Source organism: Sinocyclocheilus anshuiensis, unplaced genomic scaffold, assembly GCF_001515605.1.
Source record: "Sinocyclocheilus anshuiensis isolate Anshui unplaced genomic scaffold, SAMN03320099.WGS_v1.1 scaffold1557, whole genome shotgun sequence".
Lineage (NCBI taxonomy): Eukaryota > Metazoa > Chordata > Actinopteri > Cypriniformes > Cyprinidae > Sinocyclocheilus > Sinocyclocheilus anshuiensis.
In genome coordinates, this window is record NW_015539912.1 from 78,184 (window position 1) to 92,118 (window position 13,935).

Below are 13,935 nucleotides of genomic sequence, written 5' to 3' on the forward strand. Positions count from 1 at the left end.
ACAGTCTGTTATGTTATACGTGAACATAAACAGTTGGAAGCAAATCAGATGTGTAACAGTATATTAGATCCATGGATTTGTTCTTAAAGTGACAGCCGACTAATAAACTGTTTCCGCCTGTCACACTAACGCTAATCCAAAAAAAACAACAACCCTGAATCACTTTTGCATTTTTATTATGAATCAATTTATATGTAGTATACAGTGCAGACTATACTGTATTTTATTTTATATTTGATTATTCAGTTTCTGTAGTATTTCTTAAGACAGATTAATCTTAGGCTAATGTACCTGAAAAACTTTATTTCATTTGAAGATTTTGTCTATTGTATTTGTCCTATTGTTTATTTTATTTACCAGCTTTATGTTTGCAAATGTTTTTATTTTTGTATCAAGGAATATTATCCCTTACGAAAATTAACCATGGTTTTACCACAAATAAAACCAAAAAACCATGGTTACTATAGTTAAACCATGGTAACCACAAATTAACCATAGTTATACCATAGTTTAACCATGGTATTTGTAGTAAAACTGTGGTTATAAAAATGTTAATCAATGCGCCAAAAAATCATGGTTACTACACTTTTACTTCAATAAAACCATGGTTCATTTTTATGTACTAAGTGGTTTTTCTATTTGTCTCAGTGCTGCCTTGCTTTACTACAGACGACTCCCACCTCTAGACTCAATGCTGCGAGATGTAAACTCACAATTCAGAAAAAAAGTCAGAATTGCGAGATACAATCTCATAATTCAGAGAAAAAAAAAGGCAGAATTGTGAGTTTATATCAGTGTTTATATCTCGCAATTTTGACTATTCTCAGATTTGCAAAAACAAGTCTGAATTGTCAGATAAAAAGTCAGAAACATGCTTCCATTGAAAATAGTGTACTTCTGCATTGCAAAATTAGCTGGATATTTGACAGTGATCCAGTAGTCATGATATTTATATGACTGAATATGCCTTTTTCTTCTGGAGAAGGAGGGGCAAGCAGTTTAAGACAGTATGAAGTCAATATGTATTTTAAAGGGGACCTATTTTGCAAAAATCACTTTTATAAGGTATTTGAACACAGTTGTGTGGCCACAGTGTGTGAAAACAACCAGCCTATAATGGTAAAAATCCACCCACTCATTTTTTTTATAATCCCAATAAGTCATAAACAGTCTCTGAATACGTGATTCCAGATTTCTCCCGACAATGACGTTGTTGTAGGGAAAAAAATCCCACCCAGTTGTGACGATCTCTGCCCAATTAGCATAGACACAGCCCTGAGTGAGAAGCAGCAGTCCACCATTACTGTTTTCTTGCTGTAGCTGTTGGAGATATACAATGTCAGCGCCAAAGAGGCATTATAAGTGTTGTTTTGGAATGCACAAACGAACGTAGGAGTTATATTTTGTTTTCTAAATTGCCTTTCTAAAAGAGCTTCTTGGCACTCTGTAAGGCTAATGTTGCTAAAGCTATAATTGTCTCTGCCTGTGTTCACTGATGCTGCCTTCACGTGCTACCAGAACGATCGTAAATAGGAAAGTGGTAGTTAAAACTTTGCATATGAAAGCAATGTGAAGTCCACCGCTTGAATTTGTTGAGCTCGTAATCACAAGTGGGACTTATAAAGTTTGTGTCGTTATTTTCATATAAACACTCTGGGGACATCAGAGACTTATTTTACATCTTGTTAAAGGGGGCATAATAGGTCACATTTAAAACTACTTTTGAAATGGAAAAAAGATAAAGAAACATTCTATTGTATGTTGCTATAATGTTTCATCTCGACTCATTTGTGTATTTGGGGGGAGTCAGGGACTGGCAGATGCTGGCTGATGTAGGTCAGCAACTTGCAGTCCAATACACTGCAGTTTGTCTATTTCATCGAACTCAAAGTACCCTGGGAGGATGGCACAGAAGAAGCAAATGAGAGGAAGAGGCTATGATATGTGGAAATGGCAAACAATGCTCATCAGCAGGGCTGGAAAGCTTCAGTCCACCCTGTGGAGGTTGGCTGCTGGGGCTTTTTGGCAACATCTACTATCAAGCTTCTTAAGGAGTTGGGAATCCATGGTTAAACCCTGCGCCAGACCATCAGAGAAGTGGCAGATACTGCAGAAAACTGCAGATGGTGGCTATGGTTTAGGAGGAAAGACCCCAGCTGGGCCCCAAGATGATAGGGACCCACACCAAGGTCTGATCAACCTGTGGTGGGCCTGCCTCTGCGGAGGGTGTCTTGTTTTTAAAAGGCCGAAACCAGATGGGTTCTATTTCATCTGCTGGTGGCCCAGAACATTTGCTGGTGGTGGCAACTTTATATTCAACTAGTGCGGTGGGGACTTATACCATTTTGTGGGACTTAAAACCACCTATGTTTTCAAATGAGTGTATCTGGATGCATTCAGTGACAGCTAGGAGCAGAATAGCTGACAACAAGGGAAAGACCTTGTAACAGCAAGGAAAAACAGCTGACTGCAGGGAACAGACCCCATCTGGGGCTGGCAGGGGCTAGCTACCCTTGTCAGTAGGCTCCAGAACAAAGTAGTACATGTAGATGCCCACCTTTAGCTATGAGCAAAGTAAAGGAAGAATACCCCTGGTGTCGACGAGAGTGGGGGTGAACGACGACACACGGATAGATCACACACCTAGTCACTTTGGAATGGATAAGAATAAGGAGAAGGTAGGCACTGCACAAGAAGTTGTCACACTGAAGGAACCCGCTAAGAAGCTTCAGGTGTGCTCATGCTCAGGTAAGCCCTGCTCTCGGTTGTTGGAAGCTCTAAGACTGGCAAGAGCGGCTTCCAAATCTTCAATACTTATCTTGCTGGATCTGGCCGCAGCTTTTGACAACATTAACCATCAGATCCTTCTGTAAACCCTCATGGGAAAGGGCATCTCAGGAACTACATTTCAGTGGTTCAAGTCTTACCTCTCAGATAGGTCCTTCAAGGTATCTTGGAGGGGTGAGGTGTCCAAGTCGCAACATCTAGCTACTAGGGTGCCTCAGGGCTCAGTGCTTGGACCACTTCTCTTCTCGGTCTACATGGCATCACTAAGTTCTGCCATTCAGAAACATGGCTTTTTCTATCTGCTATTCTGATGACACTCCACTCTATCTCTCATTCCATCCTAATGTAACAATTTGCACTGGCTACCAATAGCTGCTCGCATAAAATTCAAGGCCTTGATGTTTGCCTACAAAACAACCCTTGGCTCTTCACCGCTTTACCTAAATTCACAATCTTCAGTTAATTTTAAGATTTATAAACAGATTTATACCTTGCTTCAGTATCAGTAACTCTTTCCCTGTTCACATGAGCAAGCATTAAAAACCGTTTTTGCTCCGTTTTATCTGTTTGCTCAGAGAATATTACCACAAATTTTCAGATATGTTTTCATGATAACAACATATGCAACACACACCTAATACACAAGAGCTTTCAAACTAGCATTACAACATTGTTTCCAACATAGATATTGCGATAAATGTTAATACCTTTCATCATGGCTGTTCTTCCTCCAGGGGTCTTTTATTTTGTGTTTTTGCAGACACTTTTACTGTTTCTGCAGTATATACTGTAGTATGTATACTGTGTGTCTTTGCTGTATGCAGCAATAATTCACAAATTTTAATCTTGAATGTAATATGAACTGCTTGCTATACTGCCTGCTATTTTTAAAAGTAGCATGTAAAAACAGTATGAAATATGCAAAGTAGCCCCAAATGTACTTAGAGACCTTTGAACTCTGAAGTCACTTTCAAAAGTGTCTGAAATGTATTGTAGCAGAAAATATCATTAGACTTTAAAGGGGTCATATGATGCCCATTTTCCACAAGTTGATATGATTCTTTAGGGTCTTAATGAAAAGTCTGTAACATAGTTTGGTTAAAATTTCTTAATGGTAGTGTAAAAAACACCTTTTTTACCCTGTCAAAAACAGCTCTTTTCAGATCAAGCCATTTTTGTAGCATTTTCCTTTAAATGTTAATGACAAACAACTTGTAAAAGTGTATGTAGCATCCTATGACCCCTTTAAATTTTACAGGAACTTTTCTCAGAACTAACTTCACTTCATGATTTTGCTCAGTGAATTAATTATATTAACTATGGACATGTTCCACCAACATTTCACATCCACAACATTTGGCCAAAAAAGTGTGTATGTATGTATGTATGTCGTCAGGCCTGCTTGTGTCAATATGCGTTGGTGACTTTTTAATATGTAGCCCTGTCTTATAGTAAAGGCTTTTTACTTTGCTTACTATGTGAGTGCCTGGACGAGGATTTTTTTGTGTTTTGCAACAGGATCCACTTATTATTTTTGACATTTATCCACTACACAAGGCGTTTCCCAGCGGGCACCTTGATATCAATTTTGACATCAAATATTAGTCATTGATGACAATGCTGTAACGTTATTTTAAATTCCGTTTGGACAGCAATTTCTTCCAGTGGTAATTGGGTGAAAATAGGAAGTTAATCCCACACTGAAATTGGTTTAATGTATACATAGGCCAATATGTTTGACATTCAATTTACATCAAATCAACGTCATTTCAAGTTTTTGACATCAGTTGGATTTGCATATTTGACCTGTTTTTTTTTGTGTCAATTTTGATGTCAATTTGATGTCTTTTCAACATCAATTGCCTAATGGGTCGTGCTTGGACCCCGATGATCACCGCTTGCGGCTATATTCTAAATCAGTTCAGAAATTTAAGTTGATCAATAAGTTAATTGGTCAATAAAATGTTAGAAAAACAAACCATTTTGCTTTACATCTATACCCTGATAGCACACGTACATCAAGGAGACATCTATTTGACATCTACATTTACATCAGCAAGACGCGTTTTTTTAGAGTGTTTGCTCATCTGCAATACGTCTTTAGGACGTTTCCTATCAGTTGTCAAACAGACGTTTAGAAAAGGTCTTAAAGATGTTTATGATTTAGAATGAATGTAAAACTGACATCTTGAAGACGTCTGTCAGATGTTTGGACACAGCAGATGCTTTCCAGATGAAGCGATCTTTAACAGACATCTTGCAGACATACGTGTGCTATCTGGGTAATGCAGTCATAGAACTAGTGTAATTTCGATTCAGAATTGAATCATACTGAAAAGCATTGCCAGATTGTTCCTTATCGTTGCATCATTACATGACAGCTAATCATTTGTTTGCACGCAGATAGTTTTGCTCACACTCTGGTAATGAGTCACCAAACCACAACAATGTCATTGTGAATGTGCCATATATTCATGCATGCATTTGGCACACATACACCCATCTGATTCTCAATTGACCCTCAGTGGTTATTTATTTGCACTTTTATCAGTTAAAAAAGCTTATTGCCTGAATATTATAGTAAACTCTGTCAAACATTTATTTATAATGACACAAAATGGGTGTCGTGGGGATTCATAAACGACAATGGGCGTCGGGACGCAAGATTCAATCGTTTCATCTCGTGTAGTGTGTCATAGTGGACGATAACTGATGCCTTGTGTGTGAGAGAGACAGCACGCGCTGTCCACAGATCAGTGGTTTTTCAATCTGTTTGATGCCAGGGACCCACAAATATAATAATTCCCTTCAGGTCTGGTTTCACGGAGCTGCTAAAGATAAAGCTATAATACTAACATATTGGCGAAACAGTGCGTATTTGTGTGTGCGCTCTAGAGAGTGTAAAATTTTCCATTTACAACATGTTTTACTGCTTTTAGAGTTGATTCTACTTCATCCAGCGTTATGTGTGTTCTTAAGTATCTCGATACAGTTTGTTTTACTGACAGAGGAACGCTTCATATGATTCATATGACTCAAAATAATGATTAATCCATAATTAGTGGCATGGCTGGTTCACTGGACAGAAATACGGGACACACATAACTGCTGAAACAGATCGAGTGGCTGGAGTCTTACCAGGAGGCAGACCTTGAGGACTTCCAGGCCAAGAAGAAGGAGCTGGAGGAAATTGTGCAGTCTATCGTAAGCAAGATGTACGGCAGTGGAGGAAGAAGACGAAATGGATGAGTTGTAGATCGCTCAGACTCTGTTTTCAGTCGCATGATGCCCTCGGCTCTCTAGGTGTACATATTGAACACGCGGACATTTTTTTACGAGACGGGCGAACGTAAAGCCTCGAATTCAGTCAGCCCGGTTTGAGGCTCGATTAGGGGTGAGGGAAAAAATTGATTCACATATGTATCGAGATTCTAACTTCTGCCGATTGGCATCAATTCACAAATTTCAAAAATCGATTTTCTAAAGTGTTAAATTTTTAGCTTCACTGTACTACTTTAAGTTATTGGCACATTAGAGTGTCAAAGGACTCAATGCAGTGTTCACTCTGACGGACACACAGCTGAAACGCGCCTCTCAGACGCGTGTGATCCTGAATTCAGGTCTCTTTCACAGCTTATTGCACTTAAACTGTCAAATACACACACAGTTATGTCAAAATGCACTTTGTAATAAACTGTTTCCACCTGTTAGATTAATGTAAATCCAGCCCTGAATCACTTGTTTTTTGTATTTTTACTATGAATCAATTTATATGTAGTTCATACAGTGAAGACTATACTGTATTTAATTTTTATATTTGATTCAATTGCTGCAGTACTTCTTAAGACATGTTAAACTTAGTCTAATGTACCTGGAAAAACGGAACATTTCGTCTATTGTATTTGTCCTATTTTTGTTTTATTTTATATACCAGTTTTATTTTTGCAAAAGTTTTTATTTTTGTCTCACAGCTGCCTTTATTACAGACGACTGCTGGTCAGCTTGTTTTATAATACTGGGTTGACTAAAATGGGAATAAAAAACAATACATTTTAAGGTTTACATTTAATACAGTGAGTTTTTTTTTCTTCTTCAAGACCTATTAAACGGTCTACTGCAGTCAAATAGGAAAAGTAACACAAAACAGTAAAGGGAGGGTGTTCGGGATCAGGGGCTTCTGGGTAAACGTCATGTCACATACTACAAGTTATTTTTCAAAATCCGGCAACATATAACATTTCTACCACAATTACAAAATAAAGGTTAGATACAAAATGAGCACAGTTGTTTGCATCACTGAGAAATAAAATGGAGTAGATTTTGTTCCCCTGAAATATAAACAATTCATGCATTTGGGTGAATGATAGACTGCTTTAAAAACATTTAAAACTACAACTATTAAAACAAAACTATTTAAAAAAATATATGGTAACACTTTACAATAAGGTTCATTAGTTAACATGAACTAAGAATGAACAATACTTCTACAGTATTTATTAATTTTAATGATAAAAATCGAAAGCTGTGCTTGTTAACATTAATGCACTGTGAATTAACATGAACTAACAATGAACTAACATTAACAGAGATTAATAAATACTGTAATAAATGTACTTTTCATTGTTTGTTCCTGTTAGTTAACTAACATTATCTAATGGAACATTATTGAAAAGTGTTACCAGATATATAAATATTAGAAAATATTTTATCTTTTTAATTTCCTTTTTTTTTATTCATTACTAAATTACTAACACTAAAACTGAAAAAAATAAACATTAATTTATAAATGAATAAAATTTTGGCTCTGTGCTGCATGCGCAATAATCAAACCTTTTCATAATTTACAATAAATCACAAGTTTAGTGTGAAAATGTCAGTTTACATGGTGAAGTCTGATCATTTCTGATGCAGATTTACACTTTCCAATCACTGATAGTGTCTGAATGACATTAGTAAGTGTGTATGACACAGCATAAGGGCCCAGCAAACCTTTTGTTTATTTTTTTACTCTTGAACTTCCTCTTTCTTTTGTTGATTTCTCAGGGCAGCTTGTTATGTATTTAGTCAGAGGCAATATCAAGAATATCTAGTATGTCTTTATATCAATGGTCTCATGATTGTACAGTGATTGAATTGATCAATCTTTTGTATGCTAATATACTGTACATTTGACGTATTGATGATTTTTTTATTGCTAGATCATTTTATCTGTTCTATAAAGCATCTGAAGGATGGTGTCTGATCAGGTAATTATACTAGCGTAACTTTAACTCTATTTTGTAATGAAATGTTGAGTTGCTAAAAGACTTGTGTAACCTTGAACGAGACGCTCCTCTGCTGGGATTGTCCATGGAAATATTTTATTGTGAAAAAAAATTTGAATTTATATTTTACAAGACACCCATGATTGAAAATCTGAATGATTTCCACACACTATCAATGGCATGACATGATGATACTACCCGTAATTCATTAGCACCACTGGTAAATGAAAGATACAAATGAAAATATAACACTCAAGCTATACAGAAATATGCTAAATCAATTCAGAAATTTAAATTAATAAGTCCTAATCAATAATATGTCAGAATAACCATTTAAAGCAGCCATACTAGATTCAGAATTGAATAGCATTGCCAGTTTATTCCTTATCTTTTCATCATTACATGACAGCTGATCATTTGTTGTTTGCACACTGATAGTTTTGCTCATGAGTCACCAAACCACAACATCACTGTGAATATGCCAGATATTCATGCATGCATTTGGCACACATACTGATTCTCAGTGGTTATTTATTAGCACTTTATCAGTTAAATAAACATATTACCTGAATATATACGGTGTCATAGTCAAATGTGTATGTATAATGACAAAAAATTGTATGCATCTTTTATTTATTTTGAAATTAGAGCAGGATAATGTACAGACAGTCGCTTATATACACAATATCCCTGCTTTTATTTGAGAATAGAAGAGTCACGTCCCATGTAAGAGATATGTCATGTGTAGGTGCATATGTGAGTAACACATACAATATCTAAACCTGTGAAGAATGGGTGTTTTTCCGTAAGTTTTAATAAAAATATTCCGATTTCTTGGCCTGGTTCGAGAGCATCCAGACTGACGCTTTGACGCGAACCAATCAAATCGTTACAGTTCGCCTCAACCGATGACGTTTCCGCCGCCAGTACGTGTGCAAATCAGCATCAGCCAGCGTGCAACGCTCAGCCAATCAGCGCCTTCCAACGAGCTGCTCTCCGACCAATGGCGAGGCTCCACGACGGGGAAGCGCTGACGGCTTATAAACAGGCGAGCGCAGCGCCATGAGTTACAGTTCAGACTCAGAGAAAACACGAGAAACACAGAGAGACAGAGAAAGAGAGACCGGCAGCATCCACACCCTTCACAACAGAGCTTATTACTACACTTATCAGGTATCTCATTTAAACTATTCATTTAGTTGGTTTATCTCATAAAGAGCTGTATCAAAGCAACCCGTTATAACTGTTTTGATAGTCTTGAGAAACGTTGCTAGATTAAAAATATACATGTAAATATCTTTTTTTTTTTAAGTTATTGTAAATGCAATTAAAAATGCGTCTTGTTTGCTGCTTGTAATGTTAATTCATTCGATAGTAAGCGGTAACACGAGCCGAATTAATGTTTTTTATTTTTTATTTTATCTTAAATAGGTTTTTATAATACGTTTTAAATTCTTTACATTATATCATAATATTACTATTTGGAGTAAATGGTCAAAATGAGGATTTGATGAGCTGTGATCAGCACCCACGAGGTCGAACTGGAGACTAGTTACTCATGACTAGGTTGTGATTGACTACTACATATTTTTTTTGGACATCTAACGTTAGTATCTATTGTTTGCATTGGCCTTTATTAACTATGTATTTAGTATTTTCACATTCTTCATATTTGAGCGGCTTAATATGTATTTGCAGCTGAACTCAATGCAGCCATTCCAAACTATGTAGAAGATGTGGAGTTTTCCATTCATTAGTTTTTGCATGAAAATGCATTGCTTGATTATAGCCGTCTGTCCATCCAATGAGTGTCATGTGCTTCATTATGTACCTGCTCTGACCTCTGACCTTTATGTTTAAAGTACTCTTTACAGAAATCAGAGACCATTTGACACGAGATCAACATCAAAATGCGACTGCTTTGCCTGTTCCTGCTGGTGGCCGGCAGCGTTTTTGCCGAAGAGGACGACAAGAAGGACAGTGTTGGGACAGTGATTGGAATAGACCTCGGGACGACCTACTCATGGTGAGAATAAGTTTGGATTCATATACAGGGTTCACAGGGCCATTAAATTAGATTTTCAAGACAAGAAAAGCATGCATATTTATATATTTTATATATTTATTTTTTTATTTAATGTATTATTTTCTAGTAATGGTCAGCTTTAAAACATTTCTCTATTTTATATATAATATATATATAAAAATTATTTATAATTTTCTAGTAATCCTGAGCTTAAAACATTATTACGTTCTCTATTATTTGTGTGTACTTATACTATTTTATTTTGTTCCAGTGTTGGAGTGTTCAAGAACGGCCGTGTCGAGATCATCGCCAATGACCAGGGAAACCGCATCACTCCGTCATACGTGGCCTTCACCACTGAAGGTGAGCGACTCATCGGAGACGCTGCGAAGAACCAGCTGACCTCCAATCCTGAGAACACAGTCTTTGACGCCAAGAGGTTGATCGGCCGCACATGGGGTGACTCGTCTGTGCAGCAGGACATTAAATACTTTCCCTTTAAGGTAAACCTGTCTGCCAGCCTGTGTTTGAACTGTATTTGTCTCTTTGTCTTCAATGGGGACACTAAACACCTGCTGTGTCTCTTCCAGGTTATTGAGAAGAAGAACAAGCCTCACATCCAGCTGGACATCGGATCAGGTCAGATGAAGACTTTCACCCCTGAGGAAATCTCTGCCATGGTTCTGACAAAAATGAAGGAGACCGCAGAGGCTTACCTGGGAAAGAAGGTAAAGTTTTGACTCCAACACCAAGAAAACATCTCTGTTGCACTGCAGTAAAACTCAACATCTGATCTGTTTCTGCTCTTCTAAAGGTCACGCATGCTGTGGTCACTGTGCCCGCTTATTTCAATGACGCCCAGCGCCAGGCCACCAAAGATGCAGGAATCATCGCCGGACTGAACGTCATGAGGATCATCAATGAGCCGTAAGTATCTAATTACTTCTACATGGTTGTAAAACAGTTTATTTTCTTAAAGGAATCTTGTTTAAATTGACATCAGTGTTATTTAGTATCATTGATTTCCTATTATAGCTTTTATTAATAAACTGATAGAATTTATTTTTATATTGTCAGCTTTTATTTTTTAAGATGGTGGTTGAGGAGAGACCCCCCAACATGATTGTAAACCTCTTTGGGTGTACAGTAATACACAAAGCGCTATATAAATGCATTCATTCATTCATGTTTGAGTATTTTTGTCTTTTAACTTTAAAAAGAAAATTCTAATTGGTTTTTGTTATTTTTAAATATGTCTATATAGTTTAGTAATTTAAGTTTTAGATTTTTTAGTAAAATTAATGTTAATATATATTTGTTTTAAATTTTAATTAATAATAATAACTGTGATGGGCATCTTGATTTTTATTTATTTTTTTTAATTTTAGTAAACTTGGAAACTAACTGAAATAAAATTAATGTCTTTTTTTTTGTTTGTTTTTTCAGTCATTTATTTTATTAATTTGTTTTAATTTTTAAAACCAATAAATACGATGTTTTATGGACCCTGATGGACGTCCTTTTTTTTTTCTTTTTTTTTTTTTAAGTATTGTTACTTGAAATAAAATGAACATTAACTGGGGGGAAAAAATATATATATTTTTTTTTTTATGGATTTAATTGTTAATAATAACCCTGTTGAACAACTTGCTCTCCACAGAACCGCTGCCGCCATTGCTTACGGTCTGGACCAGTGTTGGAGTGTTCAAGAACGGCCGTGTCGAGATCATCGCCAATGACCAGGGAAACCGCATCACTCCGTCATACGTGGCCTTCACCACTGAAGGTGAGCGACTCATCGGAGACGCTGCGAAGAACCAGCTGACCTCCAATCCTGAGAACACAGTCTTTGACGCCAAGAGGTTGATCGGCCGCACATGGGGTGACTCGTCTGTGCAGCAGGACATTAAATACTTTCCCTTTAAGGTAAACCTGTCTGCCAGCCTGTGTTTAAACTATTTGAACTGTATTTGTCTCTTTGTCTTCAATGGGGACACTAAACACCTGCTGTGTCTCTTCCAGGTTATTGAGAAGAAGAACAAGCCTCACATCCAGCTGGACATCGGATCAGGTCAGATGAAGACTTTCACCCCTGAGGAAATCTCTGCCATGGTTCTGACAAAAATGAAGGAGACCGCAGAGGCTTACCTGGGAAAGAAGGTAAAGTTTTGACTCCAACACCAAGAAAACATCTCTGTTGCACTGCAGTAAAACTCAACATCTGATCTGTTTCTGCTCTTCTAAAGGTCACGCATGCTGTGGTCACTGTGCCCGCTTATTTCAATGACGCCCAGCGCCAGGCCACCAAAGATGCAGGAATCATCGCCGGACTGAACGTCATGAGGATCATCAATGAGCCGTAAGTATCTAATTACTTCTACATGGTTGTAAAACAGTTTATTTTCTTAAAGGAATCTTGTTTAAATTGACATCAGTGTTATTTAGTATCATTGATTTCCTATTATAGCTTTTATTAATAAACTGATAGAATTTATTTTTATATTGTCAGCTTTTATTTTTTAAGATGGTGGTTGAGGAGAGACCCCCCAACATGATTGTAAACCTCTTTGGGTGTACAGTAATACACAAAGCGCTATATAAATGCATTCATTCATTCATGTTTGAGTATTTTTGTCTTTTAACTTTAAAAAGAAAATTCTAATTGGTTTTTGTTATTTTTAAATGTCTATGTAGTTTAGTAATTTAAGTTTTAGATTTTTTAGTAAAATTAATGTTAATATATATTTGTTTTAAATTTTAATTAATAATAATAACTGTGATGGGCATCTTGATTTTTATTTATTTTTTTTAATTTTAGTAAACTTGGAAACTAACTGAAATAAAATTAATGTCTTTTTTTTTTGTTTGTTTTTTCAGTCATTTATTTTATTAATTTGTTTTAATTTTTAAAACCAATAAATACGATGTTTTATGGCCCCTGATGGACGTCCTTTTTTTTTTCTTTTTTTTTTTTTAAGTATTGTTACTTGAAATAAAATGAACATTAACTGGGGGGAAAAAATATATATATTTTTTTTTTTATGGATTTAATTGTTAATAATAACCCTGTTGAACAACTTGCTCTCCACAGAACCGCTGCCGCCATTGCTTACGGTCTGGACAAGAGGGACGGTGAGAAGAACATCCTGGTGTTTGATCTCGGCGGCGGCACCTTTGACGTTTCACTGCTGACCATCGATAACGGCGTCTTCGAGGTGGTGGCCACCAATGGAGACACTCACCTTGGCGGCGAAGACTTCGATCAGCGCGTCATGGAGCACTTCATCAAGCTATACAAGAAGAAGACCGGCAAGGACGTGCGCAAGGACAACCGCGCCGTGCAGAAGCTGCGTCGTGAGGTGGAGAAGGCCAAGAGAGCGCTGTCTGCCCAGCATCAGGCCCGCATCGAGATTGAGTCCTTCTTCGAGGGTGAAGACTTCTCTGAGACGCTGACCCGTGCCAAGTTTGAGGAGCTCAACATGGTAAGAGAAGCTCCACTTTACCAACTAAACACTGACAAAACTACAATACAGTTTATTAATAATTCTTTGAATAAAACTGAAAAATTATAAATATTCGATGACACAACTTTCATATTTAGTTGATAGATTTTATAATCTATTTGGTTTTTATTTTTATTTGATTCAGTTTAAGTTACTAAAATAAAAATTTAAAATTAATTAACAAAAAAAATTAATAGAAACTATTTTAAAAGGCGAAAACTAATAAAAGTTACATTTAAAACATTTAAAATGTAAATGTTACGTAAAAAATAAAAAACATTTAAAATGTGAATACTATAATAGAAAACTAAAAACAAACAATTTCATTACTTGAAATAAAATGAATGGTATTTGA

The 13,935-nt window shown here is 36.4% G+C and overlaps 1 protein-coding gene across 1 annotated transcript; it reads left to right on the forward strand.

Moving 5' to 3' along the window:
* Positions 1–9,080: 9,080 nt before the first annotated feature.
* LOC107686379 (78 kDa glucose-regulated protein-like) lies at positions 9,081–13,609 on the forward strand (the record flags this gene model as incomplete). The annotated part of the gene is made up of 6 exons (XM_016483346.1): positions 9,081–9,224; positions 9,914–10,077; positions 10,349–10,580; positions 10,668–10,805; positions 10,892–11,004; positions 13,169–13,609. Coding segments are annotated over exons 2-6 (1,040 nt in total), but the record flags the coding sequence as incomplete, so codon positions are not given.
* Positions 13,610–13,935: the final 326 nt, after the last annotated feature.